Here is a 24182-nt window from a genome sequence, read left to right on the forward strand (position 1 = left end):
ATCACTGTTCTATAGTGAAATTACAGAAGCATTATCTCGAAAATCGATTCTTTTAAAACTTTACTAAATAACTTGAAATGCGATGTATTTGCATTACGCGCGATTTCACGATTTCAACATTATTTGCTTGGACAGAGAAGACTCTGACGGAGGAGTACTTTTGTGGATCAATAAATGCTATTCTTTCAGTCGAATCAACCTAAAATTAAAACCTTTGCATTGCTTCTACCTACATTCCCCCCGATCTTCAGCTGGCTATCGACTGCTTTGCGATATTGCGGAACTCCTCCTCGCACCGTGGCTAGTCGCCTTAGGGTTGTCCCTCTACTCGACATCGCTGCGGTTAGATTGCCCGTCCCCGGAAAAAAAGATCCCTGGGCCCCTGGGCACTATTGAGCGAAGGGGCCCCTTAAGTTGAATAGACGCGATAGATTAAGAGTAGCATTAGATTAATATAATTAAGCGTCACATCACATAGATGAAATCAGCCAATCGTATCTTACTTCAAGTGTTCCAATTGGAACATTTTGTAATGGCATTTAAAAATATAAGAAAACAATTGAATGAATATGCGTTGCGTTTCTCTTAATAGCATAATTAAATGTGCAGGTAGCAGTATACCGGCAGAATTAACAATAGTAATTTGACCTCCTTAGTTACATTGCGTTGTTTGAGTATGAAGCTTCTAAGCCGAGAAAGAGGAATGATGGAGTAGGGTAGATTTACCGTAAATTAGCCATTCGAATTCCCTTATCGAGGCAAGCAAAGGATTCCATGTTATTTATGATGTGTTTAAGACTGTTTTCGCAAACAATACGCTCAGCTATGTATAACTGCGTAACTATTACAACATCTATTATATTTGGTTTTTCTCTTAATTCCAACCATGAAAATATTGCGTTCTTCTCCAAAAGACAAAGAATAGCCACATCTTGTAGAAATACAGTTTAACGTATAATGAACATTCTGTAAATTTGGTGAAATTTCGTTGTATAGTTTGGTATATTTAGTAAAATTAGCCAGGAAATTCAGCAAAGCAAACGTAAAAAAATTGACGCACAAATTGCAAGAATTCCAAACTTAGAAACGGCTCGAGGCAGTGAACGCCACGGCTTCGCCTGATGTTTACCGCCAGAGGTAAATTTGATATCGCCGAAAATACAAACAAACAATAATTGGAAATGGCCAGGTATTTTCGATCTGGCAAGCAATTTGCAGTTACGGCAAGCGAAGTCAGGTTTATGTCATAACAGGGATTAGAACCAGGGTATGAATTTATCACAAAGAGTGCTTTCAAAAACGTCGAATACCTGTTTTAGACAAGACTGCGGTTCTTTGGTGTTTTGCTCTGATTTGACATCGTGCCGGTGTTTTTTAATTTCGATTATAGATCTTTTAACCTTAAGGTCATTCGCCTCTTCGGGTTAGAAAAATCTCTTATGAAAAATTTCTAACCCTATCTGCAGGGTCGGGACTCGAACCCATGTGCGCTGCGTACAACGCAATCGATTTACCAACCACGCTACGCCCTTAAATAACGAATTGTTTTTGGCCACGGTTTCTACGAATTGCAAGAATTTTTTGGACAATTTTTCGTTCCAAAGCTAAAAAACAACCAATATGCTGGAAGTACACATAACATAAACTACATCAATATCGCTCAGATTGATGCGTTTTAATTCGCACTGAGCTAATTGAAATCAGAAGGGCATGTACCAAGGGTACGTTTGTCTGTTCCATTTGACCGTGCATTATAATATGGTTGACTTAACAGTATGACAATCTACGAGTAACAATATGCAAATAAAATTCAGCTTTTAAAGGTACATCTTGGTTACAATTTCAATGCGACAATTTCCGAATGTATTTCACAAAAATTTATCTTTATTTATTATATTGAACGTAAGAAGTATCACATTAGCAGGAGGGGTTCTACGGACAGCAGAGAAGAGTGACGGAGAATATTCACCCGAAGGCTGTGAAATCAATCAATATTGTGTTGGCAAATCCCCTTCAGATGATTTAGAATAAGGATAATTCATTTTCGAGCCTTGCGTTTATTGCTGCAGGATAAGGAATGACGATTCTTTAAAGTATGGCTTTTTTTTAATGTTTCGGATTCTCCTTGTCAGTAACTAGCACCAACTGGGTGTCTAGTTAGACGATGTATCTAAACTAGTACCCAAATTAGCACTAGTTAAACACTAAAATCCAAAAAGTCACATGTCTTGTGTGAACACTAAACAACTGGCTTATACATCATTCGTTTTTGAGCTCTCCATCGAGACAGAGGTTGTTTTTTTTCTAGTCCGTAGTGCTGTGTGAGGCGATAAAGAATAGTGTTAATCCGCATTCAAGGTTATTTTGCCAGTTCGGTTCGGTCCTCAGTCTTTTGTTCGCGTGTGAGGATTAAACAATAGCCAGCTGTATAAGCTGGATCGGTTCGTCGTTGGACACCAGTTTAAAGCTAAGTGGTTTTTGTCTTTTGTAACACATTTATTGCTTTCTTCCGTCTGCGCGGGCGCTGACCCCGTGCGTTGACGTTTTCTATGGTTCCCTCTCCGGATGGTCAAATGGAAGTTGAATCGGGTTCAACTTCTAAGGCTCCCCCCCCCCCCCGGCCCAAATGCTATCCAGAACTCTCAACTGGTCCATTTGTGGTCTTCTTTCGGCCCAAGACTAAATCACTGAATCTTCTTCAGATTTCTAGAGACCTGACGGAACGGTTCTCGGCTGTGACCGAAATTTCAAAGGTCCGCTCGGACAAGATAAGGGTGTTGCTAGCCAACTCAAAGCAGGCAAACGATATTGCTTGCTGTGAGCACTTTACGCGGGATTATAACGTGTATATTCCGGCTGTAAGAGTACAATCCGAAGGCGTCGTAACCGATGAGAGTTTGACGTGCGAGGATCTGCTGAAGTACGGGGTTGGCCGATTCAGAGATCGCTTACTTCAGCCAGTTAAAATACTTGAGTGCAAACGTTTACACTCAGTAGTAGTTGCGGGGGATGGTTCAAAAACATACCCCCAATCAAACTCTTATCGGGTTACCTTCGCTGGTACCGCTTTGCCAAATTTCGTCCTCTTGCACAAGGTTCGTCTGCCGTGCGTCTGTTTGTGCCGCGGGTCATGAATTGCACAAAGTGTAAACAACTGGGTCACACAGCCACCCATTGTAGCAATAAGGCCCGCTGTGGAAAATGCGGGGAGAATCATCTAGATGATTCGTGCAGTAGGCAAGCCGAAAAGTGTCCTTACTGTGCGGAGAGTCTGCATGATATCTCGGCATGTCCCGCGTACAAACTACGCGGGGATAAACTGAAACGTTCCCTTGCGGGACGATCCAAACATTCTTTCGCAGAAATGTTAAAGAATGCTACGCCACCATCCTCAGCAAACATCTATACTCACTTGCCTCCTGACGAGGGCGAGGCTGGTAACCCACAAGAGGGAACATCTACTAGGGTGCCTAGAAGTTATAGGAAGAGGAGGAACATTTCCTCTCCTAAAGTTCCTTGTAAAGGCCAGAAGGTGTCCCTTGACGGGGCTCCGAAAGTGACATCTATTGGAAGTGTTGCAACCAAACCGAAGCAATTAGCTCCTGGTCTCGGAGGATTAAGCTCAGAGAAGGAGTTCCCAGCACTTCCAGGAACATCAAAAATCCCAAGTGTTCCTTTGTTTCAGTTCGAGAGTAATCACAGCACTGGAATTATAAAACTCTCGGACATAGTGGACTGGATAATAAAAACTTTCAATATTACTGATCCTATTAAAAGTCTTATGTTAGCTTTTCTCCCTACAGTGAGAACATTTTTGAAGCAGTTGACTGCTAAATGGCCCCTCCTCTCAGCGATTGTATCCTTCGATGGCTAACTCATCGAACGAGGTCACGGATTTGATCACTGTTCTACAGTGGAATTGCAGAAGTATCATCCCGAAAATCGATTCCTTCAAAATTTTAATAAATAATTTGAGTTGCGATGCATTTGCATTATGTGAAACTTGGTTAACTTCCGACATAGATCTCAACTTCCACGACTTTAATATTATTCGCCTGGATCGAGACACCCCCTATGGAGGAGTGCTTTTGGGGATCAAAAAGTGCTATTCCTTCTACAGAATTAACCTTCCCTCGATAACAGGTATTGAAGTTGTCGCTTGTCAAGTAACAACCAAAGGCAAAAACCTTTGCATAGCTTCCATATATATTCCCCCCAACACCGCGGTTGGGCACCGACGGCTACAAGACATCTTAGAATCCCTGCCAGCACCGCGACTAGTTTTAGGAGACTTTAACTCTCACGGTACAGCATGGGGTTGCCTCTATGATGATAACCGGTCTTCCTTAATTCAGGATCTTTGCGATAACTTCAATTTGACAATTTTAAACACGGGTGAAATGACACGGATTCCTGCTCCTCCAGCGCGCCCGAGCGCCTTAGACTTGTCCCTTTGCTCAACATCGCTGCAGTTAAATTGCACGTGGAAGGTAATTCCCGATCCCCACGGCAGCGACCATTTGCCGATTGTAGTCGCAATCAATAACGGTTCAAGGCCATTGAAATCAATCAATATTTCGTATGACCTCACACGAAATATCGATTGGAAGAGCTATGCTGCCGCGATATCCGACAACATCGAATCTACCCAAGAACTTCCTCCGGAGGAAGAGTACAGCTTTTTGGCTGGCTTGATTCTCGACAGCGCGAATCAAGCTCAGACCAAGCCAGTACCCGGCGCGAACATACAAAAACGCTCTCCTAATCCGTGGTGGGACAAAGAGTGCTCATACGTGTACGCGGAGAAGGCCGCCGCGTATAAGACCTTCCGGGACGACGGGTTACCCGCTAGCTATCGACAATATGCGACGTTAGAAACGCGAATGAAGAGTTTGATGAAAGCCAAGAAACGTAGTTACTGGCGCCGGTTCGTTGACGGACTAACGAGAGAAACATCGATGAGCACTCTTTGGGGCACGGCCCGGCGTTTGCGAAACCGAAACAGTACTAACGAGAGTGCAGAATATTCAAACCGTTGGATATTCGATTTCGCCAAGAAGGTTTGTCCGGATTCCGCCCCGGCACAGAAGATTTACCGCGCCGCGTCTCCTCACGATAGCGCGAACGAAACACCTTTTTCGATGGTGGAGTTCTCACTTGCTCTCTTGTCGTGTAACAATAAAGCTCCGGGGCCAGACAGAATCAAATTCAACTTGTTGAAGAATCTGCCTGACTCTGCCAAGAGACGCTTGTTGAACTTATTTAATAAGTTTCTCGAGGCTAACATTGTCCCACTCGATTGGAGACAAGTGAAGGTCATCGCCATCCAAAAACCAGGAAAACCAGCCTCCGACCACAATTCGTACCGTCCGATCGCAATGCTATCCTGTATCCGGAAGTTGTTCGAGAAAATGATCCTATCCCGCCTCGACAATTGGGTCGAAGCAAATGGCTTACTGTCAAATACACAATTTGGCTTTCGCAAAGGCAAAGGGACGAACGATTGTCTTGCGTTGCTCTCAACTGAAATTCAAATGGCCTATGCTAGCAAAGAGCAGATGGCATCAGTGTTCCTAGATATTAAGGGGGCTTTTGATTCAGTTTCGATCAACATTCTTTCAGAGAAGCTGCACCAGCATGGTCTTTCGGCGACTTTAAACAACTTTTTACTAAACTTGTTGTCGGAAAAGCACATGCATTTTTCGCATGGTGACTTATCGACATCACGATTTAGCTACATGGGCCTTCCCCAGGGCTCATGTCTATCCCCCCTGTTATACAATTTCTACGTCAACGACATTGATGAATGTCTTGACAATTCTTGCACGTCAAGGCAACTTGCAAACGATGGCGTGGTGTCTATTACGGGACCCAAAGCTGTCGATCTACAAGGACCATTACAGAATACCTTGGACAATTTGTCTGCTTGGGCTATTAAGCTGGGTATCGAATTCTCCACGGAGAAAACTGAGCTAGTTGTATTTTCAAGGAAGCATGAACCAGCACAACTACAACTTCTATTAATGGGTCAAACTATCGCTCAGGTCTTCACAGTAAAATATCTAGGGGTCTGGTTCGACTCGAAAGGTACTTGGGGATGCCATATTCGGTATCTGAAACAGAAATGCCAACAAAGGATCAACTTTCTTCGTACAATAACCGGAACATGGTGGGGTGCCCACCCAGGAGACCTAATTAGGTTGTATCAAACAACGATACTGTCGGTAATGGAATACGGATGCTTCTGCTTTCGCTCCGCCGCAAACATACATTTCATCAAACTCGAAAGAATTCAGTATCGTTGTTTGCGTATCGCCTTAGGGTGCATGCAGTCGACCCATACGATGAGTCTCGAAGTCCTGTCGGGCGTTCTCCCGTTGAAAAATCGATTTTGGGAACTCTCATATCGATTGCTCATTCGATGCGATATCTTGAACCCGGTCGTGATTGAAAATTTCGAAAGGCTTGTTGAGCTCAATTCTCAGACCCGTTTCATGTCCCTGTACTTTGACTACATGGCGCAGAATATTAACCCTTCTTCTTACAATCCCAACCGTGTGCATTTCATAAATACTTCTGAATCTACTGTTTTCTTCGACACATCCATGAAAGACGAGATTAGTGGAATTCCGGACCACATACGCCCACAAGTGGTTCCAAACATTTTTTATAATAAATTCCGAGAAGTCGACTGTTCTAAGATGGTTTATACTGACGGATCAAACCTCGAAGGGTCCACTGGCTTCGGTATTTTCAATCAAAAGTTCACCGCCTCCTACAAACTCAGTGACCCTGCTTCAGTTTACGTCGCAGAACTAGCTGCCATTCAGTATACCCTTGGAGTCATTGAAACATTACCCGCAGGCCATTACTTCATCGTTTCAGATAGCCTCAGTTCCATTGACGCTATTCGCTCGATGAAACATGGAAAGCACTCCTCGTATTTTTTGGGGAAAATACGGGAGCTACTGAGTGCTTTATCTGACAACTCTTCCCAGATTACTTTGGTATGGGTCCCTTCTCATTGCTCCATTCCGGGCAATGAGAAGGCAGACTCCTTAGCTAAGGTGGGTGCCTTAGAAGGAGACGTTTACGAAAGACCAATTTGCTTCAGCGAATTTTTCAGTATTACTCATCAGAGAACCCTCGAAAGTTGGCAAACTTCGTGGAGCAGTGGAGAGCTGGGAAGGTGGCTACATTCGATAATCCCTAAGGTATCGACGAAACCTTGGTTCAAGGGGATAGATGTGGATCGTGACTTCATTCGTGTGATGTCCCGACTCATGGCAAACCATTACACGCTGGATGCACATCTCCGGCGTGTTGGGCTCGTGGATAGTGGTATCTGCGCTTGTGGCGACGGCTATCACGACATCGAGCACATTGTCTGAGCGTGCACCGAGTACAGTTCCGCTAGGTCTCGGCTATTGGATACCCTGCGGGCCCGAGGAAGACCAACCAACGTCCCGGTTCGAGATGTGCTGGCGAGCCGCGATGTCCTCTATATGTCCCTTATATACACCTTTGTGAAAACCATCAATATACAAATCTGACTGCCCCTACTTATTTTCCTTATCATTCTCAGAACCCTCTTCCACCTGTATCAAAGCATCTGTATCGAATGAGCCAACAAACACGGGACCTACGGCACGAATATAACACGCTTAACTCGAAATGTAGCCGATCCACATCTGAGCCGTACTACGAAATCGTCTGGAAAAACCCCTGCCATCTTGAGGAGGACCACCCGGCGTCCCAGTACATGATTCCCCTGATGAAGGCCACCCGAGTTTGTAATCCATCCGTTGATCTCACGATGCCTGAAACTGAAATAATTTTCTCTCCCTGCCATCTTTGTCTACCCTCCCTCCCCTGACTCTTATACCCAGAAGTAACACCTTTAAGCTAACGCAACGTGCCTTATCAAATAAACGATTTGAATAAAAAAAACTGGCTTATACCGAGTGAATTCTCGATAGTAAGCACAGATGTTCTGTTTGCCGACGAGGAATATGAACGGAAATAGTCTTTTGGTATAAGAACCAAACGTCTGGAACTGTGAAAAATTCCCAAATGGGAAAATTTTGGACAAAGCCAAATTTTTATGCATAAGGACACCTTACATAAAGTATGGTTTTTGCCTTTCTCCTATAGAAAGGTTATGCAATCACTCTGAACATTGGCAACATAATCCCGGCCCGGAGGGCCGTCTGTCAGATACCATTCGACTCAGTTCGTCGAATTCGGCAAATGTCTGTGTGTGTGCGTATGTATGTGTGTATGTATGTATGTATGCATGTATATGACCAAAAATATGCACATCGGTTACTCTAAGATGGCTGAACCGATTTCATTAAACTTAGTCTCAAATGATAGGTACAACGTTCTCATAGGCTATTGAATTTCATTAAATTCCGAGTTCCGGTTTCGGAGTTACGGGTTTAAAAGTACCATTTTTGCCTTTCTCCTATAAAAAGGTTATGCAATCACTCTGAACATCGTCAACTTAATCTTAATATTTTTTTTTTGACTTACAAAGGTTTTCTGTATTTTAACAGGGTAGTAGTTAAGGGGATACGGTGAGGTCCCCCCCCCCACATCACTCACCACCCTTCCCTAAACCGCCCTTCCCTCATCAAGCACCCCTCTACGCGAATAAAATTTTCTGATTCCTCTAGAATAAATTTTCCTAGTGGGTCTGAAAAACCAGTGCAAAATTTGGTTTGAAATGATTTTGAGTTGAGAAACTAATTTAAAATTTCTTAACAAGTTGAAAACTTTTGGCGGGGTCCAAATCCCCGAACCCTCCTCCTGTATTCGCCGCTGGTTTCAAGGTTTCAGCGTCGACATATAGCGACTCAAGTTCGTAGCTGTCAATTTATTGAACGTATGTGTAAATCGCACTGAATATTTAATAGACATTTCCACTATTATATTAAACATAACTAGCCATGGAATCGTAGTTTGGATAAATGAGGAAAGCACAATTGCACCACTATGTGGATTAAAACGGGTTTTTGTTTTAGTGTTAGGCAAACAGAACTCAAATGTCAAAGCAAATAAAAACTGTGCCGCTCTTTTCATTTGAAGTTTTCACGGCGCCATTCAAAAATCAGGAAAATCAGCCTTCGATCACAATTCGTATCGACCGATCGCAATGCTGTCCTGTATCCGGAAGTTATCCGAGAAAATGATCTTGTTTCGCCTTGACAATTTTGGTTGAAGCAAATGGCTTACTGTCAGACACACAATTTTGGTTTTCACAAAGGCAAATGGACGAACGGCTGTCTTGCGTTGCTCTCAACAGAAATTCAAATGGCATAATCTATTCTATTCTATTCTAACCCTTACACAGCCAGTATTGAAAAGCATCCTGGAAAAAACTGCAGAAAGTCTGTAGTGTTTTTCTTGTCATTGTTAATATTTAAAGCATATTTTCACATGACGCAAATATTAAAACCGCCAGGCCTACTGTGCAGAGTTGGGTTTGAAGATGTTTCAAAATTAGACGGCAATTAAAATATTCATTTAATTAATAATTTAATTAACGAATTCTTTCGAAGAAACGAAGATAACCGTACCGACCGTTTCAGTTTGAAGGGGATATAATAAATCGTTGGGAGTGACTCGGCTAAGAAGGTTAATGTCACTCCTTTGGTCCTTTGGGATGGGACAGAGTCTCAACAGAAATTCAAATGGCCTATGCTATCAAAGAGCAGATGGCATTAGTTTTCTTGGATATTAAGGGGACTCTTGATTCAGTTTCTGTCAAAATTCTGTCTGAGAAGCTGCACCAGCATGGTCTTTCACCGATTTTGAACAACTTTTTGCTAAACTCTTATCTGAAAAACACATGCATTTTTCGCATGGTGATTTACCGACATTACGAATTTGCTAAATGGGCCTTTTCCAGGGCTCATGTCTAAGCCCTCTTCTCTACAACTTTCACAACCTGCACGCTAAGGTAGATGCCAGAGTTTCCAGGAACACAGATTATTCTGTGTTTTACAGATTTTCAATGTTCTGCACAGATTTCTTTTTGAATGCATAAATTTTCACAGTTTTCTGTTACATTGCACAGACTTCCCAATCTTTAACTTAGCGCCTCAATTTTTACCTCGTGGAAGAGCTAAAAAACCTGTTGTTTTGATCAAACTTGTACGTTTTCCTTAAGGGGCAAGTAAAACCGCAAATCATGTTTTTTCCAAAGACGTCTTACAAAAAGTTTCGTCACCGAGTCGGTTGTCGATATGTTTGCATAGAAAAATTACAGCATTTTATTGAAATGATACACTATAATGTACAAAAGTTTTGATCAATTCGCTTCACGCAAAGTTCTAAAAACTACAAGGGGCAGCCCTATGGGGTTGCACGAACTGTAGACGTAGGACTATACTACTTAATGTAAAATATTTATTTTCTTGGTACTTAGTGTGTGGGAAAAAACACCCGGACCGGTGAAGAAAAATCAAATTTTAGACAATATAATCACATCTCATGTATAGAACAAGCTTTCTAGTTGCTCTCAAACAGATTCTAAAAGTTCAAACACCCATGGATAACCCCAAGTTTGTAGATGTGTTTCGATGCCACAGGATTGTAAAATGGTTAATATTACGTCATGAAAATTCAATTCTTCCGTGACAATTTTTTTTGCCTGCAAAATGCCCTGTGTGTATGCAAAGCTCATGATTTGTTGGGATATTAGCATTGATCGGAAAATACTTTCCAACGCTGCGCATTGCATACATACAGGACATTTTGCGGGTCACCAGAAACTATTCATTTTACCACCGCCACATGTTCATTTTACCCACTCGCTATAAACATGTCTCATTTTTGGACATGTTTAGAAATCAAGAATCATGTTTGAAAAAATGTGTTTATGACGAAGTATTTTTACCAGATATGTACAAAACATGTCTAACAAGAAACATAAGGAGATTGTAATATCTCATTCACTTATTAGTTAGAAAATAATGACTTTGCTTAACGTGTTCATTTTACCGCCAGTTCCCCTACCTACCAACACATTCGCACCAAACATTGAATCCAAGCGTACAATGCAAAATGAGTCAACGCTGATGATGATGGGTAGAGCGAAAGAGGCAACTAGTACCACCACGACACTATTAGCGCATTTCAACAAAATTCCACGCGGCCTTTCCCGATTGAAAGGAACGGCCGCGCTTAGCCCATCTGTCATAATATCGTGATTTTGCATAGCGAAGGGCTGAATGATAACACATTTTGTTCTAAAAAACAGCCCTGCGTTATGCAACACTTTGTGCAGGTTGATTATACCAGTTGCAAGTGGGGCTAAATTCACCAAGTTCCGTAAAATTCCTTTTAATTTACAGAATTGATAAAATTCCTTAGATGAGCTAAACTAATTAATCAAATCCTGTTTTTAAAACTGCCCTTGCGTTTAAACCAAAATGGAGGGCTTATTACTACCACTACATTACTTAATCTCAAGCGCAAATAGCAAATACATGTGCTAGTTAAACCAAAAATTTACTGGCAACATTACATCGGAATTTATGAAGCAGTTGGAGCGGTCGCCTCTTAGACGACACAGAGTGGCGTCCCTCCACAGCCAGTGTAACGGACTTCTAGCTCAGCTACACTGGCTGTAAAAAACACAGCGCAGTGATCTGCTTCACCAGCCGTTCAACAGGGAACTGAGCGTGTCTGGCCAAGTTCGTTCTTTAAATAGTCGATGATGACGTCATTCATAGAAGCGTTGCGCGCTAGGTACACCAATCCGTCGTACAGGGCTTGGGAAGCGCTATCTTCTGTGTGTTAATGCGCGATATTTTGACAAGGTTGTATATTATTTAATTTTTTAATGCTATGATATCAAAAATCTTTGGGTTTATCTATTGGAATCTATTCTTAGAAGTATTTCGGGGCGATTTGTGCAAAAAAATTGAAAATTTATCGTGAGATGGCTGAATTATATGCGTTTAAAATTGGACCTCTTTTCGTTACATACCATTTTTGTAGAATTTGCAGAGTGCACCCCCATATCGAAAACAAAGACGTAGTCCTACGTCAAAAAATTCGTGTTTTTACACGCAAAGTTCTAAAAAAATCGTGTTTTTTCGCGCTGAACCACCCCCCCCCCCCCCTTAAACACAGATTTGACAAAACTTTTCATAGGCTGCGCTCAGATTTTAAGAAATATGATCTGGCATCTTTGCAGATGACGGTGTGGTCTCTATTGCAGGTCCCAAAGCTGTCGATTTGCAGCGCTTATTGCAAGTTACCGTAGACAATTTGTCTACACGGGTCCTCCAGTTGAATATCGAGTTTTCCACGGAGAAAACGGAACCAGTCATATTTTCAAGGAAGCGTGAACCAGCGCAAATACAACTTCAATTAATGGGTCAAACAATTGCTCAGGTTTCAACTTTCAAATAGCTCGGGGTTTGGTTCGACTCTAAAGGTACTTGGAGATGTCACATTGGGTATCTCAGTGGCACAGCTAGGGGGAGTGGCTAAACCCCCCCCCCCCAACCAACATTATTTGGATTGAAAAAAATACTTGATATTGACTAATTTAATTAAACATTGTACAATAATAATTTTGTCAGATCACTTTATTGAGAACCTATTTTGAGCATTGCGAGGACTTTTGGAAAATTGTGGGAATTAGATCTTGTAACTGATCACTTAGCAGAGGTCCCATTGTTGTCAACTTACCATGAGCTCTTTTTTGAAGAGATGCTCCAAAATATGGATTAGGGACAATGCTTCGAATGGGAAGCGAAGATTGATTAGGTTGATTGTCTAAACATAAACATGCACACCGAAAAATTGCATACATTTCAAAATAGGCTAAAAATTTATTTTTCCAGAATGCGTAGAGTTGAGACAAAAACTCAATGTGACTACAATAATATTTTTAAAATTAGAAGAAAAATGATTGAAAATTACGTTTTCCTTTTGTCTCTTGTAGGTCAGGATTGGTTTATATGAGCGCTTCATTTTTGTTATATTATCAATTATATAAATAACCTCTAAGCTGGTGCAGTAAAATGTTGTAAACGAGGACTCGTTTTGGAGTGGTGCTCTTTAATAGTGAAGAAAAGTTAAATTAATGCTCGAAAACATTTTTTATGAACCGCTGTAGCAATTGAATCTCCATTTGATTACTTATTTTCTGGCGTACACAAACATACCGCCAACTTACTTCGGAGCCAGGGTAAGTTGGCGGATTTTCGGCGTCCCATATTTTTGTCTATAAAAACAAAGACAATGTAACAAACATTTTGATAAAATGCAGGGATGTGGCCAACAGTCTGCCCTTTTATGCAACGTGTTCTTTTTTACATAATTTCCCCAATTAAAAGTGGTAAAATGTGAATATCTGAAAACACCGCCAATCAGCCCCCGTCTCTACACTAATTCTTAATCCGACCAATAATACGCTGTTAATTCTCCCATATCTTCATTAGGTTCCACCTACTTACTTATTACATCCTACTTACCAAAACTTTGTAGATGACTACTTTCTTTGACCAGAGTACCTGGGATGCAATGAACCAGCATTGTAAGTGATTTGGCATTCGGATGAGGCTAGCAGAGTTTCTTTCAATTAAATTAAACTTTTTCCTACGTACATATGCTCTCTTTTTATTTTCATCGAAAAATAAATCTAAACAAAATATCCAACACGAATAATGGTAGAGACACGCCTAAAGCTATTTGTTCTGTCCTGATGTCTGTCACGTTGTATAACGATTTTCGTTTCCTTTTTGACAACCGTGTGGTCGCATGCAGTCACGACTAGCCCCGTGTTTTCCGTGGCTCTAGGGCGACTTTCGTTTATTTTACAAAATTTGTGATTTGGTAATCAGTCAGGTCCCGCCAGGAAGTGTCTGGGTCGTTGATTGCAGTCGGATTCCGCCGCATTTTTGAGCCGCTGCGGAGAACGAACTCTGTTGGTAAATGAGATGAGGAAAACAGTAAAAATTAGAACACATTTAATTGCCTGGTTTACTGATGCTGTGTTGTCAAATGTGTTTCTGATAAAGCTTTTTATGTATAAATAATTAAAAATGTGCAGTAGTTAACCCACCGACAAACCGACGTACAGTGGCTGGAGGCTGGCCAAAACCCCAAAAAATTATTTTTGAAATATTGATATTTCATATTTTTTCTAAATTTCTCATGCATTGAATGATGTATATTCAAAATTTTATGATCATTGGATAAGAACACGATTGTTAACCCATTATGTCCTAGCGTATGAAATTTCATACGCAAAAACAACACATTTCTGGATCATACTCGTTATACAATAAAGGCGTTTTCATACTTCTGGTCTTTTGTGATCGTTAATTAATACCCTATAGTTTATAATGTGTATGCCTTATAATCTTTTTTTATAAAATTCCATTGTGTTTTCGAATGTCAAAGTTGGACAAAATTCAAACCAAAATATGAACAATACATATTATTAATTTTCTCTTCTAAATCACTAATTCTTGTTTCGAATTGTGAACGAATGGCCATGAGAGGTGTGAAAGATGTGGTTCAGTGCGAAAAAATAGAAGAAATCAGTGAAACAATTGCGAAAATTCTGCTGGTAGTTCAAGGTATGAAATTTCATACGCTAGGCTGAACCGATATCTTTTTTCCTAAGGCAAAATTATTTCCTCTTTAGGACCAGGAGGGGATTCACAACATTCTCGCTGTTTTTAACGTTGAAGCAGTGCATTCAAGGCTAACAAATGCTTAATACGTAGCAAATCATACCTGGTTCCACCCAGAATATTTTTTATGTAAATTCTCGTGAGAAAATGTTCTTTTTCTTAAAATAATTACAAAGTTTGAGGGAAAGATGGTTTAATGCAACAAACCAATCATGAGACGAAACGGCACGAGAGAGGAGATAAGTGTTAAAATCATTCAAAAAAGCTTCTAAATGAATAATCTCGCACGGTTGAAGATATTATTCGATTTTATGCTGAATATAAAGATTTTAGCCGAATTTTCCCTGTAATGATTTTTGATACCCTATCAGCCCAGCGTATGAAATTTCATATCTTATTTTTTTCGCAACAAAACGTTCCAAAGTAATTATTTTATTTTTCCCATACTTAATTCGGCATAATATGAGTGCTCACGAAGTATTTTACAAATTACCAAAAGTTTTAACATGGCTAGGTTATAATGGGTTAACATCAGCTTAAACGTAGCAAAGTCCAGACTTTTTAATGATTTTCATATCCGAAACCACTGTTGCTCTGTTCACTTCAAATGCATGTTGCTCTTTCGATTTTGGTCCGATTTTAGCACAGCTAGTTTCATTGTATAGAAGAACGAAAGAACTTGGTTAGCAAATAAAATACATTCGGTAAATTTACTTAGAACTATGACTTTTTCTTTTAAATATGTTTGAGGTGGTCAAATCAAAAATTCTTTTTTCACTAATGTATTCTGTACAATCATGCGAATCATTTCGGAACGGTCCCATTGTATACATTCTATGGGAAATGACCTCTACTTTTCGAATAACATGGTCTCGTTCTGCGCCTAGGTGCGAAAAAAATTTAAGGAGATTTTGAAGCTTTGTTGCTGATATGGAGGCGCATGGTGTTTTGTGTAAAATAGTTAGACGATTTACAGTAAACCAACACGTTATACAATGGATTCAAAGTAGTGTTCTTCATTTTTTATGATATTGCTGATATTTGTGAACAGTAACGGAACATCTATCATGAAAACGGGATAATAGTCATAACAATGGAAAAATTCATTTAATATTTTACGACTTTTGACATATAAAATGAGCTCAGCACCTCAAAATTAGCTTAACTTTGAAGATCCGCCACTGTGCGACGTACAGTAGTCCTAAATCCAAAAAAGACCGCCAAAAGAATTTTCTGTCATTCGATGACGTTTTCAGCGGAGTTTCGTGAAATTAGCTTACCCGCCAAAATTGATGGGTACCTTAATACTTCTAGGAATAAAAAAAATCAATAAATAAGAAAAAATGGTTTTTCTTCTTCAACCTTGTATAACGGCTCAATTGGAGTAACTTTGCTGAAGATTTTATTTAGCTATAACTTTATGAGGGTGATATATACCGTAAAACGGGGTATCTTTGATCACCGGGGTAAGTTTGATCAAATGAGACTTTTCAGTGACGTGCGGTATTCTGATTCCCTCTAACAAAATCATCGAAACAAAATAAAAACCATATTCTAAACATGTTCAGCATCTACCGGCAGCGATTATTTTGTCATTCAATGTACCTTTTATGAATACAAATTCAAGTTGAAAATGATACAACTTTCTTGCATCGTTTCATTCTGTTCAAACAATTTCGTGTATATTAATGAAATCAACAATCTTCAACTAAGATGATCACTTTTTTAGGAACCATAAATATTGTTGTCCAATAATTTATTTTAAAAACCCAAGATTTTTATTGCTAACTATTTTATTTCGACTATTTTCCCGAAAAAGTTTGTTAAAAGTCGACCGTATCCTTCCAGGCAATTGTTTTCACAACACTTGAAATGTTATCTCTCAATTCGATACACATATTTTGCTGATCAAAGAAATTTATTTTATTTTTATAAACGAAATAAATTACCAAACAAATTGTACGATTTCAATCTATGGGTACCAGTACTTGTTTTAAAAATTCAAACAGTTGCATTTACCTGATTTGAAGAAATTTATTCGAAAAAATGTAGAAAAATTGATCAATGTTCCCCCATTTTACGGTATCTATGTATTGGTAACCTATAAATTGCGTTTCGACTTCATCACATCAGAATCCGACACTAACTTAGTGACAGGACTATGCCAATGCCGGAATTACGTCAGCTTCAAAAAAACGAAATAACAGTTTGTGTTCCTGAACCACTAGTCAAGCGTGATGTCGCGCAAAAAAAGGACTTGCTCAGAAATACAAATTCTGCCTCCGTTTTGTTGGAGCTAGCGTCAAAACGGCGCTTGCTTAGTCCAGTGACTAAATTAATAACGGATTCTGATGAGACGAAGTCGAAACGCAAATTCCACATCTAACTCTTTAAAAATTCACGTATCAAAGTGTGTATTTTCCAAACGAATCGCTTTCACAACATTCTAAATTCGACTAATTGATACGCTGCTACATATTAAATAAAATTTCTGAATTGGAAAACAAACTTTATTCATTTTTGAGTAAAAGAGCTTTTGGTTGCTAAGTGTCGTGAAGAGTACGCATGTAGGTAAAACAAATACAAGGTGCTGGAAGGAGTAGGTTAATGAAAATGATTATTTAAAATCCTTCGTTCTCTCTCACTCTCGAAATTTACTTCATCTGAAAAATGTCATATATGTCTATCTTCAAAACTAAAATGAAGAACGTTTAAAGTAAAATAAAGAACGCTTCTCGAAAATCATTAAAATGAGGGACATGCTCTTTAAAATAAAAAGGTTGGTAACCCAAATAAAGACACATACCACACAGAAATATGTACGTCGAAAATAAATTTCTAGACTGGGTACAAACGGTTACACTTTAAATAGCTGTCTCAGCTTGATACACTTTTTAGCAAAAACACAATCGCCCGAGTCCATGCACAAGCAACAAAAATGCAACTAATCTCATCGGCAATTTCAACTAGCTCATGATCAAAAGTATGGAATGAATTTTGATGAACATTTTCTTGTCAACATAAAATGTCATATTTGGCAATATTTATTAACCTAATCCTTTCAGCAACATACTCTTATTAGAACAACATTAGTATAAATACGTCAAACATATTATCAAGTTTTGTACTTATACGTGTTTGGTAAGATAACTGATTGTCTTTCTGAACCTCGCAATAACGTTAAAACACACGGCTAGTTTTAGCTAAGAAAATAGTGTCGCCGGTTTGTCTATGTTTTATCCATCATGCGAAAAGATATTTTCAAAACATCTACGCTGCATTTTAATTAGGTCTCGCGAGGCTATATTATTTGAGAAAATGTTTGGCTACTACGATATATTTAGCGCGATTCAAAGCGTTTCCCTTGTCTGTTGCATAGCATGATACAGTGATGAGCCGATTTTGTCAACTTTTTCACCCGGTTATGGCAAATTAATACAACGGATTCTGTTTTTGCACGCACTTTTTTGCACGGATTTTTTTTGCACGACTTTTTTTGCACGGTTTTGCCAAATAACACGATTTTTATGTATAAAATACCTATTTCGATATACCAGTTTAATGATTTGATCATCCCGTGAAAAAAAAACCGTGCAAAAAAAATCCGTGCTATTTCGAGAGACCGTGTAAAAAAAATCCGTGTTATTTCGAGAAACCGTGCAAAAAAAAAATCCGTGTTATTTCGAGAAACTGTGCAAAAAAAAATCCGTGTTATTTCGAAAGCCGTGCAAAAAAAAATATTTTTAATAAAGTACGGTTTTTGTTTTAGTGTTTCGGATTCTCCTCGTCAGTAACTAGCACCAACTGGGTGTCTAGTTAGACGATGTATCTAAGCTAGTACCCAAATTACCACTAGTAACTAGTGCTAATTTGGGTACTAGCTTAGATACATCGTCTAACTAGACACCCAGTTGGTGCTAGTTACTGACGAGGAGAATCCGAAACACTAAAACAAAAACCGTACTTTATGTAAGGTATGTGTCCTTATGCACAAAACATTTGGCATCGTCCAATATTTTCCCATTTGGGAATTTGCATATTTTTAATAGGCATTTAGTAACAGCAGCTGAAAATAAATGGCATTGGATATTTGCAATGCAAATGGGGATTATCCGCCAATGTGTAAAAATCGCGTATTTTTCAATTTTAGGAAATGAGTTGTTATTCAAAATTCAAGTCATGGTAGTTGAAAATCAATAATGTTGGGCAATGGTTTTCATAGGCTTGAATGCTTTTTAGATATCATCAAATAATATTCCGGTTCATATATCACATCGCATTGGCAATGGAGCAATTGGTATATGGCCAAGTTCCCCCGGGTAGTGCCACTACACAAAGTATACTAATTTTGCTTGTTCAGTTTGATAAGCTAGAAACTGATAGCGGAGATTTTAATATGCAGGGATACGCAATACGTATTGTTTGGTCTGAGTAGATAACGACTGATGTTTCTTTTTATCAACCAATTAGTGATCTCTGATTAAATAGAGCTTTCAAAGAGTTAGGAACAGGCACAAGTCTATTTTCCATTCTCGTTGGTACGGATGTGTTCATGACTGGTTTGTAGAAGAGTGGTCCTACTTAAAAGCGAATTGATCACTTCGCTTGGGTGGAGATATATGTGACTTCTGCTAGCTATCGAGCTTGGATATGTTAGCTGGTTCCAAGAAGATGTGCAGGACTGGCACCTACGAGAATGTTGATTGTTTCACTCGAGCTTTGGTTCTTGGAAATAACAAATCGCTTCCTCGGTGTGATATGCTCGAGTTGAATGCTCAGGGGTTGAAATGTGTTTGGAGGATTGGTGGTCTCCGAGAGCAGATGCGAATAACTCTGAAGTATCCAATAAAGGGAGATTGTATCTGTGGAACTGAAAAATATTGTCACTACTCTAGCTTATTGGTACATCATAATAACTACCAATATCGACTATTTAGAACAGAGATTTTCAAATTCTGTTATAAGATCGAGAAGACATATAGCATAGTTGTAGTGAATAAAGTATTTGCGAATAAGGACCAATACTGCTGGCATCTTTTATCATATTTATTAATAAATTGATCCGCTTCAGACCTAGGAGACGAAAGAAAAGAACAGGAACAAGACAAAAGGCGGTTCTAATTCTAAATTGGTTTAGTATAGATATAGACGACTCAAACGCACTGACAGGAGAAAAATTTTCAGAATTAGACAAATTAGAGGACATCGCACTTTTTGAGACACACATGCACAAAACTTTATCGTCCTCCTAAAGATCGGTGCTTAATTGGCAGACAGTCGCCATTTCGTACGATTTTGCAAAGTTTGCCTCGCGGGACGGACCGATATCCACCCAGGCACAGGTTGCAGTCGTTAAAAAAACTAGATTCGCTAAATGTAAAATAGCGAATTTTCAGCTTTTCAGGAAAGAATTTTTCATCAAAGTGCAGTTTTGGAAATTTTAGTTGCAAAGAAGGGGTCTGTCAACATTGCAAAATGGCAGGAAAGAGTATTTAATTAAGTAAAAGCCAATCAATAGGCCGTTGAAAATTGACAATTTCTGACATTTCAATTGCGCAATAGAGTCTTTGCATCAAAATGATTTTTTTTTTTACTTTTCATGAAAATTCTTTTAATGAGAAAATAACATGAAATTACATGAAAAAATCGCAAAAAATGACAATTTTGATATTGTTGTCCCAGAATCGAACAATGTTTCTTACCAAACTGTATATGACCGCATACTGTTCGAAAGGTCTAGTTTTCTTCGTTCAAAAAATGTTACAAAACCGAAAATCGGCTGAAAATGACAACGTAGCTAATTTTGTTGTGACAAAGGTCCCAAAAAATGTTTTTTTGCTTCAAAATTTCGTGTGTACATTACTTTGTATCGCATTTGCTATACTAGTTCATTTTAAAAATTTAAAATCGCTGTAGCCCAGTGTAATCTACAAAAAGTTAACAAACTCTAAATAGTTGAAACATTTTACCATTTTAACTATTGCTTTTCAACGGACAATAACTTCTTTTAACGAATAAAAAACTTACATTTCTCTAAAAAAACCTCTTCGAAAAATTAAAAATTGACAGCACATTGACAGCCCTTGTGCATTTAAAATGTCCAACAGTATTCATTGTTAAATACGATAACCAAATAGCTGTTAATAAAAAAATTCAAATTTTTTTAACACGGTTTCTCAAAATAACACGGATTTTTTTACACGGTTTCTCGAAATAGCACGGATTTTTTTTTGCACGGTTTCTCGAAATAGCACGGATTTTTTTACACGGTTTTTTTGCACGGAACGCATCCCCCAGTGCAAAAAAAGAATTTGGTGTAAATTTGACAAAATTAGACGTTCATCAACATTTGAAATATGCTGATCTAATAGATATGGTGCAGTTATCAACTGTCATTTGAATTCTGGAATAGTGTTATGGATTTTAAATGGCCCAACCATCAATTATGGGCAGTTTAAACAAAACAAGATTAATTTGGAGTTTTAGTCAAAGTATGATTTAAAAACTACATAGAAACTAGATTTAGCGTCACAAAATGCAACGAACCTTAGCCATTTTTATAACCATCTTATCACTTACATAAATACTAATTTAAATTTCCCCTACGGAAGTAAAAAGCTGTACAGATTATTGTAATACTGCATTATACATTGAGAGTTCACAAAAAATACCCGATTTTAAATTTCACAGAACGGGACGATATCAAGGATATTTTATACCACAAAATAAGAAAATGTCTATGAGAATAATTCTAGAAACTAACAATACAGATTTCTTAAAAAGGGTAGAAATAGAAAATCGTCGGCATCCCGATTTGGTACACCATAAGGCTGACAAATCAGGAAATCACTGTATACCATACGCAAACATGTATTATAAACAGGCAAATGCCTCCATTCAAAGTTAAATTTGACGCCTACGAGACGCTGCAAACGTGACTGCTAATTACACTAGGTTTGTGGCATTTGAGAACCAGTCCAGAATAGCTGAACCAGCTCATCAAATCCGTGGGTTTGACAAGACGAATCCGGTCGATGAATTAGAGCCAACTGTGGTGGCACAATCTAAAAATCTGCAATTCTCACATTCTATGGAACAATTCCGTAAATTCAGAATTCGTTTTAATTTTTATAATTATTTTAATAATGCTGTGAACAACGGCTAAACAGTAGGTCAAACCCGGATTAAAAGGGGCGGCTGGTGTAGAGGGCAAAAATAATAGACTTCTTTTGACATTGAAAATATCTTACTCCACTATCTGGGGATAGGAGTCATTCTAAAATCCGAAATATCCATATGTAACGAAACAATGTAAGGTTTGCATGCTTATAACTCCGCTAGTACTAGATTAATTTTATTTATTTATACACCAACCGATTCAGAAACGCCAAACTTAAATATTGGTAATAATGTAATATCTCTGCAATAAAAGCAGTCTTTTGAAAATCAATAAAATTCAAAAGCTCATTTGCCATTTGTCAGGCAGATTTCTCAGACAGACCCGTCAATAGAAAGCACCTACGAGACTCAATCGAACACGAAAAGTTATAAATAAATGTGCCGCGTGCCTATTTGAATCAGTAGTTGCCCTTTTGTCAAACAAGTAGCATCGTAGTAGCGTCTCGCACGACAGATTTGAGCACCCAGCATACTACGTTTCTGTGAATGACGCCATCCTCGACTATTGAAGGAATATCGTTCCTCGGCAAGGTTACCATATTCACAGAGTTTTCTGTAATGTCACAGAATTTATTCACAATTTTTGATCACAGATTCTTTTTCGCAGATGGCAGATTTTTGGCATTTTGATAAAAATTTCTCAGATTTTTCAAAATATTGCGATTTTTTTACAGATTTTTCGGAAATTTATCACAGATTTTATTCCTGTTTTAGTAATCACAGATGGTAAAACGATATTTTTGTCCGAAACACAGATTTCAATGTGGCATCCCTGTTCCTCGGGTGAGTTCATTCTCCCCTCGAACGTCGGACCGTAAAGAACAGCAGTAGCAGCCAGGTATGTTAAGACAATGCGCTGCGATGATGCCTTTGAATACTGCTACCGCTGGGGGGGACGATAGGTTCAACGCATTGATCGAAATGGTAAAGCGGAAATCGAAGCGCGATTCAAATATTCGCTAATTTAAAGTCATTTAAACTAAACGAAAGAAATATCTTGCAATTCAACTCGCAGTTGAACTTTATCGCCTCAACAAAAGTAGATTTCAACGCAATTGTTTAACTATGCAATAAATACATAAATAAATATATGCATGATCTAAGAAGTTCTTTTTAGCTTTCATATATGTGCGGAAAAACTGTATGGGGCCATGCATAAATGACGTAGCATTTTGGGGGGTAGGGGTGTTATACTAAATTTGTGACGAAGTGTGACGAGGGGGAGGGTAGGGTCAGAAGTTACGCGGCGTAACATTAAGATTTTTTTTACGGGAATTAAAACCCATTGATAAGAAAAAATTTGATGTTCCGCCATTCCCAACAGAAATAAATTTAAATTCACACAAGTTACTTTTCATGAAATTTTTAATGTGGTAAGTTTGTGTGTATGCGGATTTAACTTGCTACATTAGTTAGCTAATCTTGCTAACTAGTAGACTTAGTTTATTAGCTGAATTAAGTTTTCTCTTCGGATTCAACCAAACAAAATTGAGTAATTTAATTGAATATATGCTTCTTGTATTCATGGGCAGCTGCAGCATTGTGAACTGAGATATCTTTTGTTCACGTTCCATGCCATATAAAACTTAAAACAAAATTATTAACGCGATATTTGTCATGAAATGGGCTTATTTTATTCGCAATTTGCTATTAAAATGAAAATGTAGATAAAAGCCATCAAAGATTTTGTAAATACATGTATTTAAAAGAATTGTAAATTTGTATTTAATTTTTTTTCATCCCCCGGTCGCGTTGGGAAGGTAGGGGGGTTGTCAGAAATGCTACGTTATTTACAAGGGGGAGGTTAGAGTTTTGTGACAAAATGCTACGAGGGGGGAGCGAGGGGTCCAAAAACGCCGAAAAAAAGCTACGTCATTTGTGTACGGCCCCTATAAACTTTTAATATGATAACAAACTATGTAAAATGTTTGAAGTTTTTATAAAATACAACGCTGTTTTTTTCCATTTCATATAGAATAATCACGTATTATTGTATATATCCAAACACATAAAATATGTGCACGTTACGTTGGCATCAAATAACGCAATTGATGTTTGACAACCCGGTTGTAAACGACTACTCGACGAAATGAATTCTTTGACCGACCATATCCGAGAAGAGAGTAAACGTGCGATATTTCGATTATTGTATCGATTTTGTTGGCAATTTTCGGCAAATTTAAGACTAAGAGAAAAGAAGCCAATGAAATTGAAAAATGAATAGGTAACTTAGAACTGAAAACTAGGACTAGGCAGGCTCGTATGACCATGATCGATAGAAAATGTGAAGAATCCATTCCCTTCTGCTGGTAGGAGTTTGGCTTTCCAACCAAGTTTACC

The 24182-nt window shown here is 38.6% G+C and overlaps 1 protein-coding gene across 1 annotated transcript in view; it reads right to left on the reverse strand.

Annotated features, from left to right (window-relative positions):
• Positions 1 to 13629: 13629 nt before the first annotated feature.
• Positions 13630 to 24182, reverse strand: part of LOC131689683 (cysteinyl leukotriene receptor 1-like) — a 94645-nt gene continuing 84092 nt past the window's right edge. The window contains exon 7 of the mRNA XM_058974936.1: positions 13630 to 13946. Within this exon, the coding sequence (XP_058830919.1) occupies positions 13834 to 13946 (113 nt within the window). The 3' untranslated portion in view covers positions 13630 to 13833. The remainder of the gene's footprint in view (positions 13947 to 24182) is intronic.

Source organism: Topomyia yanbarensis, chromosome 3 (genome assembly GCF_030247195.1).
Source record: "Topomyia yanbarensis strain Yona2022 chromosome 3, ASM3024719v1, whole genome shotgun sequence".
Taxonomy (NCBI): Eukaryota; Metazoa; Arthropoda; class Insecta; order Diptera; family Culicidae; genus Topomyia; species Topomyia yanbarensis.